A 19,444-nucleotide genomic window follows, 5' to 3' on the forward strand; every position below is an offset into this window, starting at 1 on the left:
GGGATCTTTCTGTGTGGAGTTTGCATGTTCTCCCTGTGCAGCGTGGGACAGTCAGCTGGGATAGACTCCAGCCCCCCGCGACCCCAGTGAGGATTAAGCGGTGTATAGATAATAGATGGATGGATTGACAGGTTTTTTTCCCCATCGATAATAATTTCTATTACTAAGTAAGGGTAATCAAGACAAAGATGTGCTGTTGGTGCTCATATAACCACAATTAAACCCCAGCTGCCTAATCCTACCAGATGTATTGCTTTATTTTTTTTTAAATGTTCAGTGAATCACAAAAAGGCTGTTGGAACGCCTTGAACACTCTATAAAGTAATCAAAGAGTTAAATAAATGCTTGGTAGCAAGAAATGTATTACTTGACCTTTGAATTCATTAACTGCAGAAGCTGCAATCGTTGCTTTCATGAGCTGTGTTGCAATTACGATGGAGGTTATTACACCAACTTTATATTGTGTTTAACTTGAACTAAACTTCTGCATGAAAATCAAGTTGTGGTAAATTAATTAAATTTGCTTTGTGGCTTCATTTTTCGCCTTTTTCAAGTCCTTAAAAACTCATGTGCTCATGCTACCAATTATTAAAGTCAGCTCATAAAAATTCCATTAAACCTGATGCTGTCTGCTCATTGGTCCACATAAGCACCTTAGAAGTAAAAATAACAGCCTGACACCTGATTAGATGCTATAAAATACATATTTCTGCACTGACATACGACATGTTTTCCCCCCACACAGTATATAGTACAATAATTGATCACTTCAGGACAAAAACATTAAAATGACTAGGCCAGTAGAGGACAACAACACATGTACCCTTTAAGTCTATTAATATGAAGGCTGCCGTAAAGCAGAGCGCTTCACCCCGTCGTCCTTGGATAGATATTTCACATACATTGCTTTGGCCTCGAGTCAGGCAGTATGGAGCCCACACCACACTGTACGTGCTGGAACGACCTCCACATATGGCTGAACATATGTGGGGAAACTTTTCCACAGATCTTTGCCTTACATCATTATTAGGCTGAAATACGCCAATTCTGACAAACGGACCAATCAGAGCAGGTGATCACATTTTTCAAGATGCCGATGAGAAAAAAAAAAATACAAAAACCAATCCAGTCACGAAGAGAGTGTCAGAGAAAACATATAGGCTGGAGACTTTATAAAAGGACATCAAAATGAGAATAAAACGTGATTCAAGGGAGTAAATGTGCGTTTCTGGGGCGTTTTATTCTAAATCTGCCTTCAGGAATGTCACATCTCTGCCGTCAGATCTACATCAAAATGAACCTGCCGTAAATATTCTGAATGTTTGCATCCACTGAGGGGATATGTGCGGGGATGTACAAAATAAAACCCTCTGTGTCGCATTAATTGATCTCGCATCAGATAATTAAGGAGAGATTTGAGGACGCGGGAGCGCGCCTTTCCACACCGCGTCCTCACTGCGCTCCACAGAGGCACGCTTCAATGTCACCGGGTCCTTTCTGAGCATTAATCACAATAAAAAAAATGATAAAAACAAAACCAGGCGGTTCGGACTTACAGCTGGGTGGTGCTTGAGCTGTTTGGCGACGGTCCCCAATATAGACGACATGGCGGATGTCTGAGTCCGTTAACGCGAATATCAGCCGGCGAAAGCGCGCTCCTCTGCGCAGGATCTGAGCGTGTTTCCTGCCGGCCTGAATGTACAGAGAAACTGTACACCTCCTCCTTTACCGGCAGCCAATCCGACAATGCAACGCCAACAGCTGTGCATCCGAAGCCTGCTGGACTGTATGGATCATGTGTGGGGCTGTAAGGGCTTAAAGAAACCTCACTGAAAGATAATCATTAACACACAACAAAAATGAGCCTTCAATGAACATAAAGACACGTGTTCTGAATTTTAGAATATAGAAAAGGATTGTTAGGATCCATTTAAATGTGTATATTCCATACCTGTTAACAGCCACCTTCCTCATGTAGCTACAGTTGAAACCAGAAGTTTACATACACTGTATAAACAGACATATAACCTTTTCTTTTTCTCTTTTTTTTTTTCTTTTCTTATTTTGGCTGTAAAAGAGTCAGAAATCCTATTATGAGCGATTGCTTTTATCATTTTTTTCCAGGATAACCTAAGCTTTTTAATATCTGTCATAAACTGTGTTAAGATGTGAATTTATCAACAATTTAAAGTGAAAAAAATCAAAATATGAATTGAATTACAGACTGGTATTGAACACGAACAAAAGGTTCGATTAGATCTGGTAAAGAGCATGTCATTAGTTTAATCCAGGTTTAGAAAAAGTTTAAGGCTAATCCAGGCCTTTTAAAAAGTCTGATTTTAACTTAGAGCAATAGGGGGTGCTGATGAACTAATGTCATCAGCATAAAAATAAACAGAGCTGCCTCTAACCTCTGGCCCACAGCCATTTATATAAAGTGTGAACAGAAAGGGATCCAGCATCCAGCCCTGTGGGACTCCTAATGTGACTTTAACAAAACCACATTGATGACTGTAACCATGGCTCGAGTTCTGCCACTAAGAGCTGTATAAAACTAAACACAAATATTTGTTTAATGACCAGTTGACCTCATTCCATCATGATCTTCATCAGCAGATAAGTTTGCCCAGTTGTCAGGGGTTGTGGATGTCCACATTTACTGCTCCTTTTCCTATAGGTTGGATTTACAGGGGTAAAATAAAAAAAATTATTTATTTATTTTTTTAAATCCTTAAATTGCAGAGGAAGATCATGCGATAGGACCTAAAGATCTGAAACCTGGCTTCTTCTTTTTTTCTTCTTATTTACTTCTTTTGTTTCAGTCTGTTCACCTCCATGTTTTGTCTGAGAACCCACTGGAAACAAGACTCTGCACAAAATGAAACAAACTGCTACAAAATCTTTTTTTTTTAAATGTACAAAGTGCAATATGATGCATGAGCTAAAGACCTGAAGATCTGCTGAGCCACTGTTTACTTGCAAAGTATTTCAGCTGCGTCAGGGCAAAACTGATTCATCTCAACTGTGACGGTTATCTTTTTCCACCAGCAGTTCGCTTTTTCACATAGCGGAGGAGGAAAATAAAATAGAAATATTCCAACTACTTTAATAGATAAAAGTGTTGCAATGCTGTTAGAAATGTAAAAAACAGATGCAGCCTGATAGGACGGTCAGTCTGAAACTGCATCTTCACTTCACTAGTACTGCAAGCTACAATATTTTCCTTAGTTTGTCTTGTTATTTCCTTCATAAGTGATTATTTCCTTAAAATGGTGAAAATCATTAAGAGTTTCCCAGAGCCCACAGTGCCATTCTGATTCTGACCCTCATGTGCAACAAAGAAAAGCTGCAAATCTTCACATCAGAGAAGATGGAAACAGATAACACCACAAAGGAAGCTTATAAGGTATCACTCAGAATACTTAAATGCATGCTGTCTATAGACACATTGTTTCTTTTATTCACTTTAAGGAGATGACTTTGCTTTTAGTATAAATAAATAACTAAATAATAACTATTTGAGTGCTAAAACAAAGGCAACTGGACTTGCTTGAGATTCTTGAACCTCTCATTCAAAGGGCTTCTTCATTTCTGATGAAGTTAAATTCAGCTTCCTTCTTTTTAGCACTAAAGCACAACATGAACTGAACGACTGAGAATCTTCAGACAGATTTAAGGACTTTAAAATACAATCCAGGATAAAAGGGAATGGGCAACTAAAAAGGTAAAAGTATAAACATGCAAATGACTTGACAAACTTTTTGTTGCTTTTGGATGAACATCTGGATCATCAGGCAGCAATGTAATCTTGGCAGTACAGAGAAAATGAACTTAAAATGATAACAGTAAGTTCAGGGCGTATCAACACCAACTTTCACACCAGCTCTGTTACCGTAACGCCGGGAGGAAATGTTCTCTATATACGTGGTAAATGTCACATTTTTAGCCATGGTCTCATTTCTATATGAGCCAAATGAGAGCACAGTAACTCCCACCTGCAGATGAGAGCATTAAAAAAAATAGGACTAATGCAATAATGACAAGGACTACAGATTACCATCATATATTTATGTGGACAGAACACAGAACCTGAGATAACAGCACATCCCCAGCATCCACAGTGACTCAGGAAACATTGCAAGAGGATTATTTGGGAAAAAAAAAAAAAAAAGACAATGTTTCAATCCATCAGCATTTCACCAGGACACTAAAACGAGAGGAAATTAGTCAAAAAGATCAGACCAGTCAACTTTCCATCCACATGCACACACACACAAACAAAACTGTCAGAGACGATAAACCAGGACTAACGTATGGAGGAAACCTCTCCTCCTCCTCCCGCTCCATGTAAAACCCTCTCCTGGAAGTGCATAAAAATCCACCCGATACAATATCTCACGTAACACCTGCCTCAGTTATATCGACAGAACAAAACTAGAAGTAACAGGGGTTTTTAGCTTATGTTGCAGGTATTTGAAAAAGATGTAGAAAATACACATTACTACTCTGAAATTTACACTGAAGTACAAAAAGTGAATATAAAAAAATAAGAATTGCGACTCAAAAGTAGCAGTTCAATTTGTGCAAACATGTCTACCAGAAATAAAACTATTTGATCATCAACTTGTCAGCTTGGCAGAACAAAAAGAACGTCTTTAGAGAAACGTTAAAGACGACAAATCTACACCACTAAAACTGGTTAGGTAGTCAACTAGGCCGTGAAACCTCAAAACTATAAACATACCATCAAGCACACATCTAGAACAATCGAGGAATAATAGGTCTTTAGCCGTCAACACGTACACAAGTTACATTTTTCTTTTTTTTTTGCAAGTAAACAACATGACAACAAAAGCAACATACTTTTAAAGCAGGAATGCATGAGCTGAAGCCTGGTGGGTATCGACGCTACCCAAGTCCAAAAACTGGAAAATTCCCTTCAGTCTACAATAATCAAAAAATGTGATTTCATTGTGTTGTTTCTGTTAGAAATCAGGTAAATATAAAGTACCCAACTGATTTGTCGTGCTTTGTACACTAGTAACAGGTGCAAGGTTGAGTTAGGTAAAAAAAAAAAAGAAAAAGAAAAGTGAGTTGCAGATAAAGTTCTTTGAATACTTAAAAACAAGCAAACTTATCCAAGAAGGAGTTTTCGTACTCGACCCAGACTCCTTAAATTTTGAACATGCATGGCTTCTTTGGGGAAACAGACAGAAATCTGTGCAGCGAGTCAGCAGTCAGTCATCCAACAAATCACATCTGAGACAGAGTTAAGACTGGAATAAGTTAGCAGTCCTCTGTCTCCCACTGGATTTTGGCCAAAAGTATATCTTTGGATAATAAAATGATAAAACCAAAAGGCCTTTTAGTCAAGGAAGTTCAAAATTCTTGGAAACCCAAAACAAGTAGCTTATAAAGGAATGTCTTTTGGATTGTGGATGACATTTAATCTTTCTTCCAATATTATTCTTTATTTAACATAACGTTAATTTATGCCTGTGTAGAAAAGGAATGAGACTTTCCTTAAAAAGCAACACATCTGTCCCAGATTACTGAAATATTTGCATTATAATCATCTCCACAGAAAAGACCTGCAGCTGTGATCAGAAAGCGAGGCCCTCTCCGGAGCTTTCTCCCGTCACAGTGGAGGCTGCAGGAGGATCTGGAGGAGCGGCCCTGTTGCCAGAGGACGTTGCCTGGCAGGAGTTTGTCCCCTGGCTCGAGCAGCTGCCTGCTGGAGAGACGGCGAGGCTGCGGAACAACAGGTCCATGGAGGGGAGCAGAGGCTTGAGGAGGCTGACGGGGCAGAAGGCTGAGCCCCCATGGGGGGTGAAGTTTACCTTGTTGGGGTCTGGGCAGGAGGAAATGAGGGCTGGTTTGGGTTGGCGTGGAGTGCTAAAGAACGAGAGGAGACAGGTTGTGAGGCTAAATTAAGTTGGGGAAATGAGGTTTGGTGACAAACATGTTCACAGACATGACTATCAATGTCATCACTACTATATTTGTCACTCAGAAATAAACTTATAGTCACTTCCTTTGCCAAGACCTCACGAGTGAAACGCCACCTTTCAAACTGCACACTTTTAATTTCACTCACAGTACACACTGCAGCTGCTCCTATAAAGTACACACTGTTGCATGTAGTCTGCACTCAGGTGGGACATTTCACCTGTAGTCGGACACAGCAAACGTGAATTGACCTTAAAAATCATCTTCCTCATGTATCTGTCCAATCTGCAGCATTACATCCACCCTCTGTGCGCTGTTAGCGACTCCAGCTAGCTCAGATTTGTACAACACACTGATGCATCTTTCACTTTGCGGAAGATTGTGGTTCAGAATGATGACAAAAGCACGCCAACTTGCACACTGCAGAATGTAACCACATGTATACAGCTGAAAATTCTGGTCTATTTGGCAGACTGCATTTGACAGACTATGTATTGGGACAGACTAAATGTTTCTCTGTATATGATACAATACGGTAATATGGATACTGAAACACACCCAGAAGATGGCAGGCTTTACTTGACCCAATTCTGTAACAAGCTACACTCACATGAAAAGAAAAAAAAAATCAAAGAAGAGAGAGAAAGAAAATCAAATCAAGAGTACAGCGATGCAGCTGAAGTTGTCCTTAAAAAACGAGCTGCAACGATTGATCACATATTAGATTAGTTGTCAAATGTTAAATTAATCACTCACCATTTTGATAACTGACTAAGCGGTTTGCGTCATTTTTCCAAGAAAATAATGTAAAAAGATCTTTTAATTGCAGCTTCTTAAATTTGAACATTTTGGGGTTTTCCTTCCTTCTCTATTGCAGCAAACTGAATGTCTTTTAGTTTGTGGACAAAACACATTTAAGGACATGATTTGGGGTTTGGGGGACACACTGATGACAAAACCAAACTACTAATCAATTAATTGACAAAATAACTGTTAGTTGCGACCTTGCAATAAGCAGTGCGCTGCAAATTCACATGAAACGGTTCAGATTGAGTTAAAAATGAAAAGGACCTAAACAGCTTTAGCATTGACAACATAGTTGTGTCACAACAGTAAGGATGGAGGCAGGATTGTTCTACATGGACAGACACCATCCTCATTCTGACGTAACCACGTCCAAAGCCCAACAGCAACCTACTGCAGCTTTAAATGTGTAACTTCTATTGGTGAAATATTGTCAAACAGCATGTGAAGAGTTATGAACAAACGTGTGTTTTGTGAGGTCACAGTGATTTCTGACAGCCGAAATCCCATCACTTCATTGTTCAGGTAAAGTGAACATTTGTGCCATATTTGAAGAAATTACCCCCAAGATGCACAAAACATAGAATCGCTGATAGGCCTCAGCTGTTCCAAGCATGGATGCATAACAATTATCTATAGACTCATACAAAAACGAGCCTTGTAAGTGTTTGGTGATGCATCTATCTGCACAGATCCTGCCCTCTGTCTGTATTTTGTCAAACTTGATATGTGTCTGTGCTGCAGCCTTTGGGCAGCAGGTGTGTAGTCAAAAGACAGAACTCAGGGGAGGCTGAGACCATCACCTACTGGTGAGAACTAAATAGGATGAGGATAAAAAGCAGCATGGAGTTGTCCTGTTTTTGTTGGGCAGGTAGGTGTTGGTGATTAGATTAGCTGGCTTGCTAAAGTATTGGCTTTTCCATGACAATAAATGTAAGGTTCCTACATTAGCTTGCAGCACTTCTGATGGTGTTGATCTACGGAGGAGAGGCCAAGTATGAATGTTGAGTTTACAGATGGCAGCTGAAAATTTCTTCACAGTGTACCTTAAAAACAGCAATTTAACGCCTAACCCTTAACAGACTTGTTCAAACAGGCAGATAAATCAATAGCAAATACATTTTAAAAAAACAACTAGCAAATAGTTGTCACCAGAGGGCATCGACATGCTGACTCTGTTTGAATTGGGGGTAATTAATTCAGCTCAAGTCCATAACTACCACCAGCGGAGCAGACATGAAGGAAAAGTGTATCCAAAACAACACTTACCTGATCTCCTCCCAAACTCGAACCTTCTCGCAGCCCTCTGGAGGTTCTCTCTGGAAGCAGCAGCTTTTGTTTGGTCCTGGGGAGGAGGAGATGAGCAGAGGCAGCGAGAGCTCAGCCTCATTCTGGGAGGAGAACGGAGACAGGAGGCACAACTCTGCACCGTCTATTAACCCTGAAAACAGGAAGGACGGGAAACATCAACAAAGATTCAACAAGCAATTTGCGAGAAAGTTATTTTTAAAAATGCTGACAGCGACACAGTTGGGCTAATTCCAAGGTCTTGCTATTTTTCTTGCTGAACTTAACTTAATGTAACTAAGCCATCATTGTCGTTGGGATTAACACTTGTGCTTTTCCTGGTACGACAAGTGAAAACAACTGCTGTGAAATTGTACAAAGTACAGACAAATATACACAAGCTCCAAACCAGTGAGTTCAGTTTATGTTAACACATTCTGAGGCAGCACAAACAGACTATTAACTCTTAATTCACTTCATGTTTTGGCACAAATGGCACCTTTACTGGCAATATACTTGATCACTGAAAAACAAGCTGGGGGAAACTTTCTGTCATTTCCTTTATAAGATAAAAGGAGCAAAACAAAACTTCAAAATGATGTCAAATGCCTGTAAGATACACAACAGCAAGCAGTCAGCATCTCCTGGTGTACCACCAAGAACAACCGATTCTGTTGTGTGAGGTCTCTGAAGAAAACAGACCTCGCAGAAAGTGCATCTTACTCAGGATTATTATGTGATTAGTCTAAGTGAGTTATACGGAGGAAAACAAGCCAAAGAAATACATTTCCTCAGAACTGTGTTTAAACACATGATGGGCATGAAATTACACCTTTGGCCGATGCTTGATGAAGTGATCCCGTCCAGAACTCTCGTCTTTAGTCTGTAACTGGGCTACTATTTCTAGGAGACAGAAAATGTGGGAAAGAAAATGTCCAGCTGAGAACTGATTTAGGAACTCCCTGCCTGACAGAATTTGCACCCGTGTGGTATGAGCCCAAATCTGTCAGGTCACCCACTGTTTGTGATGTTGAACTCGTTTTAAATGCAAATATGAATGTTTAAATATGGTAGTCATTTGTGTGGTTGTTTCCATTTTGTTTTCTAAGAAGGCCTCAAATAAAAACAAAACCTTCACTGTAATTCGTGGCATTTCAACCTCCAAGGCTTTTTTTTTTCTTCAAAAGCCGTTTGCCACAGGGTTGTATTTCCTTTTTTAACTTCAAAAACTTACCAAAAAATTCTGAGTTCTGAGAGCAACTGCATTAAATCACATTTGCATCTTGCAGAGCTTATGCATTTTGACTCAGTGGCATTAACGTGTTACTTAACCCTCTGAACCCCAACATGGCTTCTCAGGTTTGAAAAGCATGATATCTCTAAAAAAAAAAAAAAAGACCAAAATGACCCAATTTATCAGAGCTAGAAACTCCAGAAATAGAAAAAAAACCTTTAACTTTCCATTTTCTAGCAGTTATGAACTACTCGTCTGTGATGCGCTGTTCTATTATTTCATTAAAAATGTGACCTTTTGTCAAATCGCTTTAATCTTCATGTCTCATTTTAAAACCTTTTGAACTAACCAGACTCTGTAAAAAAAACAAAAACATCCTGAGCTCCTCGTCACAACCTTTAATCCATTAGTGACTCGACTGTGACCAACAGCCATGTGACAAAAATTCACTTTTTTTGGCTGACCTGAGGTGAACTTCTGATTGTTTTTACACAGATAGATAGAAGATGAATATGAAAACAAATTAAAATGTGAGCGGTAAAATGTATGTTCCAGTTTTGGTAACACCTGTGGGCTCTTGGAACAACTCAACTTTTCTTGTTTTTTTTGTGGTTTATTCTGTTTCCACTGAGGTGCGGGACTTTGTGCCCACATTTAGTAATAATGTGACAGAAGCAGACACCCAGAAACTGTCTGAGATAAACCACCATGGAAGCTGTATAAACTGTGTCTGCTATTTTAGGTCTACATATGTCTGTTATTTTGTCCTGCTGTAGGGGCTGCAACAAACAGAACTATAGATTGTTTCATCAAATTAAAACCTTGACCTAAAAAGCTGAGAAACTCACCTTGGTGTAGGTCCAGAGGAGCGTCTGCTGAGTTGGACTGGGAAGTGCAGACGTAGTTGGGGGAGGAGCAGGGGGAGGAGGAGGTGGAGGATGAGGACAGGGGTGTGGTGGCGGGGTCGCTCTGAGATCCGCTGCTGCAGCTCTGCAGAGGGACTGGAGCCCGGTGACCATCTGGAACCTCGAGGAGCTGTCGAGACGGGAAACAAAACCGTGCAAACTGTGTAATTAAAATCAGCTACCACGGTATTAGGTTCAGCAGAAAACTAAGAGTCTTTTCAGGAATCTTAAAAACAACTCAATTCATGGATTTCTTCACATGTGCGTGCTGTGTAGAGGCTAGGAGACGGTTACCCTTTGCTGTGGGTGTGGTGGCTGGCTGATGAACATGCCTTCCAGCTCCTGGTTGAGGCCCTCCACGCTGCAGCGCAGTCGAGGGACCAATGTAGACAGGGGAGCGAGGGGGATGGGAACAGGCTGAGTCTGACAACACAAACAAGTTAAACAGAATTCAGGCTGCTTTACTCTTGAGATCCAAACAACAGACAAGACACTGTTTTTTATTTTCTACAGTTCTCTTCTCAGGTTTGCTTGTTCCTTTCTTTTGTTCAACTACATTCTCTGTATAATAAAGTGCTACATAAATAAAGCTTAAAACTAATCCTGAAGCTGTGCCATTCTGTTCCCAAAGCACATTCCTAATGACTAAATATTAAAGCATCACATGCTTCAGATGTGACAAAAATTCAGAGTTCCACAGTGGTGTGTTCTTATTTGAAATCGTATCTTTATTGGCTTGTCATGTCACCACTTCTGTCTCAAACCACAACAGCTCAGTGGAGTGTGGCACAACGCAACAAGACGGCACAGACCAGATGCGCTGAAAAGCAGAACCATGCATCTCATTCTGAAAAGCAGAAGCTAATGTGATGTAGCGATCTTCCTGTTGCCTTGGTGTTTTATTTAATTCACTTCCTGCAAAGAGCTGTACAGCTTGTCTATCATGAATGTAGATCAGTGATACTTGTCTGGAGAGAGACAGGTTGTACTTTTTAAACAAACTCTAAAAGTGTCCACATGTATGTTTGAATGTAATAACTCACGTGTTTATGTGTAGTGATGATATTAAGGTACCTGAGTGGTTCCTAAGCTACAGCTCCCCTGAGGATATCCACGCTGGCGGTCTTTGTCATGTCCCCCTGAGGCTGCAGGTTTGCTGCACTGCTGCAGTTGTTGTTTTAGTTTAGCAATCTGCAATGAACAAGGGTTACTGTCAGTCAATCAGCCTGTACATCGAAATGCTGAGAAGTCCTGTAAATCTAATTATAACACACCTAACAGCATGGTAGAATCGAAAGCATGTTGTAAACACTTTTGACTTGTGGTAATTTGATTATGTGATAATTCAGAAAGAAGATGTGACGAGGAGTGTGGCTTCAGTGAAAACAGTGAAAAGGGAAGTTTCTTTGCAGATGAGCTCATCGGTCTGCTGTTCCTCCATGATGTCAAAATCAAAGTGAGGGCTTTTAGAAGAGCTTGTCCGCTTTGATAAAAAACAAAACTAAACGGCCAAGTTTAGCAAATCCGGTTTTTGCAAACGTTTATTGAGCAACAAAAGCAGAAACTGACCTCTCGCAGATGCTCAGCGCTGCCCCATGATGCTGAACGTTTGTGGCTGCTGCTACCTCTCCTGCTCTGAGATTTGTCTGACCATGAGTCTGGGGTCTGTGGAGGGAGAACACAACCATGAGAACTGACACTCTTCATAAAGGATTACATGTGTCTACTAAATAAGTAACATACATTCAAATCCTGGCCTGAAGCTGTATATGCAGCATGTTAAAATCTAAGAGACAAGTGTTGCTTTGAAGTCTCGCATTACATTGAGACTTCACGCCAATACTTTCACACTTGCAGAGATCATACGCATACTCTCTTTTCACACTTGTAGCAGAGCAAAAGAGCAGAAGAAACTGAAAAACAAAGAGGGAGGAGGATGTGGGCAACCAAAGAGCAGTGGCGAGTGCCTGCACACAGAGCAGAGAGGATGGGTGCAGCCAAAACGGCCTCGTCAGCTGACTTCAGGGACTGTTCTCATGGCTGTGGTTCACACTTTGTAATAGCAGTGCAAGCACCGGACACTCCCTCCCTGAGCAACTTTTTTTTTTCTGCAAAAACTGCAAACTAGTCTTCTAATGCGGCCCAACCTCATCCATCCTCCAGAACATGACTAACAGACACATTCAAGAAAAAAAAAAAAAAAATCTACTCTAAAAAAGGAAACAGTGATAAAGAAATGCATTCCACTCATTTCTTCCTGTCAGAACAGTTCAGATTCAAACTTGCCAGCATTAATATTATTTCCACACTTTCTCCAGCTGGAGCTGACCTGGGTGGACTTGTCCTTGCGAGACAGACTGCTCTGGCCTTCGGGTTCTTTCGGCCAGTGTCCCTGCAGGTACGGCCCGATGATGGCATCAAGAGACAGCGTCCGCCTCATGCCTGAGCTCAGCTTTTGTGATTTGGCCTTTCCAGCTGTCGGTATCAGAGACAACTTTTTATTTTACAAAAATAATCTGCAATTGATCAGGTTTTCATCTAAAAATAACGGCCGTTAATGCTGTACATAATCAGAAAACCACATACATAATACCGCTGTTACCAAGTGATTCAGCAGCACATAAATATGCCAAATCTGTCAGAGCGTTTCATTCATTTACAGTAAGCGAGCTTTACATCTACAGATGAAATCAGAAGATTAGAAGACTGACAGAATATACTTGTACCAATTGTAATCACTGTTTAAGTGATTTATATAGAGAGAAATCCCAAGATGCAACCCCATTCTTTAGAATATAATGATTACCTGCTTTTATTTTTTGATATAATTAAATAAATATTTTGTCAATCTGAAGATGTCACCTCGAACTATTTCAGAAACTAAACATTTAACCCCTTAAGCCCGAGAGTCTTGGGCTTCACAAACTCATCATGAAAGAATATAGTGATGTTCCCCATCAAATTAAACAGCAGAACCTGGGCTACAAGAATATAGAAGTCATTTTACATGCCCCAAACACAACTCAAACACCAACAGCACATCGGAGCAGGTGCGGCCTAGTTATGAGCCACTTCCTGTTGCATGTTGGGCCATGGTGGAAACGCACTCTGGCTGGAACTTGGAGCATACGTGTAAAGTTTCAGGCAGATTGGAGCACATACAGGTCAGTTACACAGCACATCTAGTTGTATAACGTTTTATGAAGGCATCTTTTCTTCAAAATGCTGGACTTCCTGTTGGGTTTAGGGCTTGTTGCTAATTGACTTTTTTGTGCGTCCTGAGCTGCTACACATGCCCACTGAATTTCGTAGGTCTAGGTGAGACGGCCTTCCGACAGGACTCCGTTGAATGCCGGAAACACAGTGAAAATGCGCAAAATGGCCTTTCATGGAAATTGGACAGGCCGGCATTTCCACGCCATCACACTTTCGCGGAAGATTGTAATACCTTTTAATCGCCACGTCCTGTAGTTTATGCTAGCCAAATTTCAAGTGTGTACGATGTATCCCCTAGGAGGAGCGGGAGTTTGAAAATGGCCAAAAATGAGCGAAAATTGTCGGGCATATCTGCCATTTTTTCAAAATGGCGGATTTTGCTGTTGGTTTTACAGAAACACGCTGATGGCCTTTTTTATTTGTCACAAGCTGCTACATATGTGTACCAAGTTTCGTAGCTCTAAGTCAAACGTAGCCCCGATGGGAGTCTGTTGAAATATTGTAGGGGGCGTAGTTGAGCAGTGTTGCATTTTAGAGCTTGGCGCTACAAGTTTTTTGTTCATCCTGACCTACTCTACATGCCTACCAAAGTTCATAGCTCTAGACCAAACGTGCTTCTGATGGGACTCGGTTGAAATTTTCAAGGTGGCCCTGTGGAGCCATTTTGGCAGTGACATGTCCGCGTCCCTGACAGTTTCTGATTTTCACCAGTCCTGATGTGTGTGGTAATTTCGGTGAGTTTTTGAGCACGTTTAAGCCCTCAAAAATGCGCTCAAAGATGGCGTACGAATAGGGTCCTTGGTGTGCTCGGACCCTAAATATGGAAATCGATATAGCGCCACCCAGTCAACTCACTCGCCACATTTCTGGCTCTATCGCTTTGGTACTTTATGCACAAACAACCCCTCAAACGAAAGCAGACAGTCCACAGATTCCAAACATGTCCATCAAAGCTCTCGGAAATCAAAGCATCAGCGAGAAATAACCCAAAGAACAGCAAAAACCGAACTCACTTCATCTAACTGTAGTTGAAAAATTTCTCTTCTCTCCTGTTTCGACACGAAAAGTTTATTTTTTACGGTAAATCCACATCGGAATAAGTTAGTACTACTTCCTGTGTTACACTGAAATCCTTCCGGGCGTCTTTAGGAGGCTTCATTAGCTGAAGGGAGCTACGGAGTGAACACTCGCTGAGCAAGCGGCTCGTCTTCAAGATGGCGTTCTGCTGATTCTGATTTGCTTAAAGTGCTGTCAATCTCATTTTGGTGGTTATCGCTGTCTTCTATTGGCTCTAATGATTCGAACGAGGTGTCAATCACTGAAATCGACCAAACTTTACGGAGATACAGCTTTGCGTCACCACAGGAGCTTCACAGCAGTCTGATCAGCATCACGCACAGGACGCGTAACACAGACAGCGGTCTGGTTGAATTAAACTAAAAAACTGCTGTATTTGGATGTAATTAACACCATTAGTGATATACAAGTGAAATATATAGTGTGCACATAAGAAAATTCAGATGGTCACATGTGCAAAAATGTGCCAAAATGTCACCTCGCCTGAACTGTCTGGACTAAAAACTCTCTAAAAAATTTTTGTTCTGCTTCACTTTATCAGAGTCCAGCTTTGCAGAGAGAATGTTCACATATTGTGCTCTGATCTGGGAGAGGTTTAGAGCTGCAGCTGGATTATTCCAAAGAGATCATTAACCTGAAAGTGCTTTCTTTTTTAAGGCGAACCTGAAAATGTTTAATTTGTGCGTGTGCCATCTGCATTTATATATACTGATCTCTACACATCTCACAAGTGTTCCTTTTATTATGACAAGAACTATTTTTGGTTGCAGAGATAAAGTGTTTTTATTATGTAATTTTCAAGCGGAGGCCTGAAAAATAGCTCAGGGCGTAACAGGTTAATCAGTAGACAATGAATTTGCAAATGATTTGAACCATTAACCACGATAATATATCAGAATCACAGTTTTATTGCCAAGCAGGATTTCACATAAGACGAACTTAAAGTGGCATTTTGACGTATAACAGTAAACACGAGCACGTAGACAATGTTTAAAGACAGATATAAAGAATAAAACGGGGAGCAAAGTATTGAAAATGTTACTGCAGAAATAATAGTAATTACTTCTGTTATTATTATGTGTTTATTTATTTTATTTAACCTTTATTTTACCAGGTAAGTTAATGAGAACTGGTTTTCATTCTCAATAACGACCTGGTCAAGAGGCAGCATATATGTATAATCATTTGTCAGTAGTAATGGTTATAATTGTTTTTTTATTTGACATATTACTAGAATTGTTAAATTATATACATCAGGTCTATTTTATTGTTGTACAATTCAATTCCAATGACAGTATGACAGGCCATTACATTGAATATTAAAAGATTGAGCTAAATTCACATGAAAACAACACGATGCACATCTTCAACAATGAATGAATAGTTAATATGTAAATGAGGGCGAGTTGAAAAACTAACTTTAGAAGTAAAAGATGCTGCAAGAAGTTATTATTTCATGGTTGGATGCTGCTGCAGATGTTCTCAGTCAACAGGTTTAAGTTATACATGAGTTCATCAAGTGTCTACAAGCAAACTTAATGATGGATGTAACTGGTGTGAAACAATGAAAGCCTGTATTGAACTACCAGCCCAATATCTACATGTTCTATGAGGTTCTAGATGATCCATTCGGGGCTACAGGTGAGAGGCTCCTACCTGACTTCCCATCCCTCCGGTTCGGTCTCGGTTTGCTGGCCAGCTGGTAGGGAACAGTAGCCTTGAGGGGCTGCGGACCCACAGCAGCAGCAGCAGCAGCCCTGGTGTGTCCACTTCTTCCAGACATGTCTAGAGAAACAAACCTGGGTCCACTTAGCTGCTGTGTGACGGGGCGAGCAGCGGTGGAGATGTGGGGGCGCCCTGGTGGTGCTGGTTAGCTACCAGCTGCGACTCTTCCTCTTCTGCTGATGATGACTACTCAAAACCGTTACAAACTTCAGTCTTGAGTCACACAGACGCCATTTCCAAATAAATTCAACTAGCAGCGACACCCAGCTCGACAGTCGAGACGGTATTAAGAGCTAACAGTCACGTATTCGACGTTTATCATACTTTTTTTCTTTCTTTTAATAATCGGGCTTGTGTGCGAGTTAGCAGCCTAGCAAGCAAAGTTTCTTTGTGAGGATGTTGCGATACTTCAGTCCGTTGTCGAACGAGGAAGCAGCTCCAGTTTCAAAAAGTCACTTCAACGTCAACCCCTACGTCTTCCGAGCAAACTTTGAAGTGTATTTCATTATAGGTTTTCGGCCCGGAGCGTGTTTTGGTAGCCCTGAAAGTTGGACACCGTTGTCTGCCCTCCGCGTTCTTGTTGTAACGCAAACTCCAAACACTTCCACCACCACGCTGGTGTGGATTTAATTATATGTGGGAGGGCCCAAGTCTCAACTCTCACTTCTGATTGGGTATCGAAGCTCCTGACTTCAACCCCATTGGACAATCCACCATCAATCTGTCAAACCTCGGACAATGTCACCGCCCCCAATTCATATCTCATGCTAACTGATTTTCGACTTTAAAATAGGCTGAAATACCAAATAAAAGCTTTTTAAGTAGGGAAGTTGAAGGTTTTAGCTACTGACTGTGGTATTTCTGTTACAAGAAGTGCTTTTAAAACATGCTTTTAATGGCTGCAGCTTACCATTTTGGTTGAACTCCTCTGCCATGTATTTAAAGGGCCACACCAGCCAGTTTCAGCTGCAGCTACAAATCAATAGTTGAAGAGTAACTCTGATCTACTGCTGATATAAAACCAACAGTAATGGAGTATAAACATATTCTTCTACAAAGAAAGAAATGCTTTCAAACTTTATTTGACAGCTGGTAAATGATAGCATCAAAATGTGTTGAATTACCAAAAGTAAATGTCCTGTTTTAGAATGATAAGCCGTAGCCCACAATGTATTATCTGAACATTATTTTTCTAACAATCTGAATAAAAAAATGGCCCACTCACTGGTATTAATACCCCCATGAACACAAATGATCATATCAGTGTCACATTTCTAGCATTTTTTACTAGATGATGACTCATATATATATATATTTATGTATTTCTCCACCTCCTAGAGTTCCTAAATGGATGCTTTTTGTATATTTTTTGCAACTATTTAGTGTCTATGCATCACTTTGTAAGGCACATGGTAGAGGTATAGATAATGTTAGCTGCTTTATGTACTGCCGAGCAGATTAATTCATAATATTACATCATTATTTGTTATCGTCATTTGTTAAACATTCAGGTTCTGCAAAGCATCTTGTAACCAAAGTAGTGGAGTGAAAAGTAAAACAAAATTAAATAATCAAGTAAATGACCTTAAAATTGGACTTTATGTGACTAAATGCACTGTTCCACCATAGCTACTTATGTGATATATGCATTTATTTTTAAATTTACAATACATGATGCATTACATTTCTCATTTTTAGATGTACTCATTTTATTTTTATTATTATGGATATGGGAGTGTGCAAACTATCTATCTATCTGTGAATTTCTCCACTGTGAGATAAATAAATAAAGGCATATCTTATCTATCTATCTATCTATCTATCTATCTATCTATCTATCTATCTATCTATCTATCTATCTATCTATCTATCTATCTATTTTTACAGCATTAGAATGAATGAAAACCACTGGATAACTAGCAGTTAGATTTTCAGTATTGCTGGCTGTGATATAAAGTACATGTTATTTGCAGTACATGGGCTAAAACATACAAAACCACCTGACATGTTCCTCGAAGTGTTTCATCATCAACTTCCATCACTCTTTCATTTGTAGGCTAATAATTTCCTCATGCTATGGGTGTGTGTGCATCATCTGGGTGGACTGTGAAGTGGTTTTGGGTGGTGTGCCTGCATTTGTGAGACAGTGTGCATTGTGGGAGATAAATTACCAGACTGTGTAAAAAGGGAGTGTCTGTGGTGGGACAGGAGGAGAGGGCAAAGATAACGTGACGACACTTTTAAAAGCCGATCCCAGATCAGCGCTAAAGCTCGCCCAAACTGTTCTAAAACGTGCATTTCTTACACGGGACCTTAGCCCATTTTTAGATAACACACTTGTACGTCTGTCAAACCAGACTGGGAGTGAAAGGGTTTTATCACAGAGGAGATGAAGTGCTGCAGCACGTGATCAGCAGCATGTTCATCTATCTCGTGGAACTGCACCCAACAATTGATGTCACTTTCACAAAACAGCCAAAGACAAAGCCAGATAGCTAAACAAGACTTAGCACTGCGTCCTGACGTCCATTCATTTACAGCCCGGGAGTTAATTGGACAGTATGTCGATCTGGAATGTACCTCTTACATAATTTCCAACATTTACCCAAAAGACCTTCAGCTGGTGTTTGCGTAACCCTGTGTATTTGTCCGTGTTAATGAATAAATGAGCCTGACCTTTGACCTCACGTGAGCTTTTTCAAGCCCATTTGAAGAAAGATGATGTCATTCTTCACAGAGTTAGGTCACAATGGGGAGACGTGAAAACAAAGAGTGACCGAGGCACAAGGGGAGACGGAGTGCTGGGGGGGGTTTCTTAGTGCTACAGTAAATGAAGCTGTGGTGATATCAGCTAATCCGTTGGAGTAAATGCATTTGAGCTCCAGTCCGTCAGTTCTGTTCTGTTAGTAAATTTCTCAATTTGCGACCAGCGTGACTTGCACAAAAGAGAAACTGTTGAATATTCAACACACGGCTGCATTTCATGTTTTCAAAAAAGGCAGTTTTATTGCAGTTTTAAATTACACAACGTTTCCCACCTCTCAACAACACTGCATTAGATTGCAAATTTTACATGTCTGTAACTGACACAGGTAAGTATGTCATGAAATTAATTATAATATAAAAACAAACAAAAAAATCACAGGAAATAAAATGAAGACAAACATCTGAGGACGCACATGTTGCACATTCACTACTTCTCTCTTGCTCAAACTATTCTATCAAGCCAGGTTTGTAGAAAAAGACA

General features: G+C 40.3%; 2 protein-coding genes across 3 annotated transcripts in view; both read right to left on the reverse strand.

Moving 5' to 3' along the window:
* ndufa4b (NDUFA4 mitochondrial complex associated b) overlaps positions 1 to 1,686 on the reverse strand; it is a 3,631-nt gene extending 1,945 nt beyond the window's left edge. Inside the window, exon 1 of the mRNA XM_008283583.1 lies at positions 1,557 to 1,686. Within this exon, the coding sequence (XP_008281805.1) occupies positions 1,557 to 1,607 (51 nt within the window). The 5' untranslated portion in view covers positions 1,608 to 1,686. The remainder of the gene's footprint in view (positions 1 to 1,556) is intronic.
* A 2,361-nt stretch (positions 1,687 to 4,047) lies between these two features.
* LOC103358565 (protein FAM117A-like) lies at positions 4,048 to 16,485 on the reverse strand. 2 transcript variants are annotated; one of them, XM_008283585.1, is made up of 8 exons: positions 16,129 to 16,485; positions 12,509 to 12,654; positions 11,749 to 11,844; positions 11,254 to 11,370; positions 10,474 to 10,602; positions 10,123 to 10,309; positions 8,023 to 8,194; positions 4,048 to 5,895 (listed from the first exon to the last, which is right to left on the reverse strand). In XM_008283585.1, exons 1-8 carry the CDS (start codon positions 16,253 to 16,255, stop codon positions 5,604 to 5,606), a joined length of 1,266 nt encoding a protein of 421 aa, XP_008281807.1. In that variant the 5' UTR covers positions 16,256 to 16,485; the 3' UTR covers positions 4,048 to 5,603. The 2 variants fall into 2 exon arrangements, with proteins under 2 accessions (XP_008281807.1, XP_008281806.1); XM_008283584.1 differs by lacking the exon at positions 4,048 to 5,895 and adding an exon at positions 5,903 to 7,730 and having other exon boundaries at positions 16,129 to 16,340.
* Between the last annotated feature and the right edge of the window lie 2,959 nt (positions 16,486 to 19,444).

The sequence above is a fragment of the Stegastes partitus genome, unplaced genomic scaffold, assembly GCF_000690725.1.
Source record: "Stegastes partitus isolate 25-593 unplaced genomic scaffold, Stegastes_partitus-1.0.2 Scaffold320, whole genome shotgun sequence".
Taxonomy (NCBI): domain Eukaryota; kingdom Metazoa; phylum Chordata; class Actinopteri; family Pomacentridae; genus Stegastes; species Stegastes partitus.

Coding starts and splice junctions, on each gene's coding strand:
- LOC103358565 (XM_008283585.1), bottom strand. CDS start 16,255: ATGTCTGGAAGAAGTGGACACACCAGGGCTGCTGCTGCTGCTGCTGTG. Junction 10,603..11,253: donor GTAGCTTAGGAACCACTCAG/GTACCTTAATAT, acceptor TTGTGTTGTCAG/ACTCAGCCTGTTCCCATCCC. Junction 10,310..10,473: donor CACCACACCCACAGCAAAGG/GTAACCGTCTCC, acceptor CCGTCTCGACAG/CTCCTCGAGGTTCCAGATGG.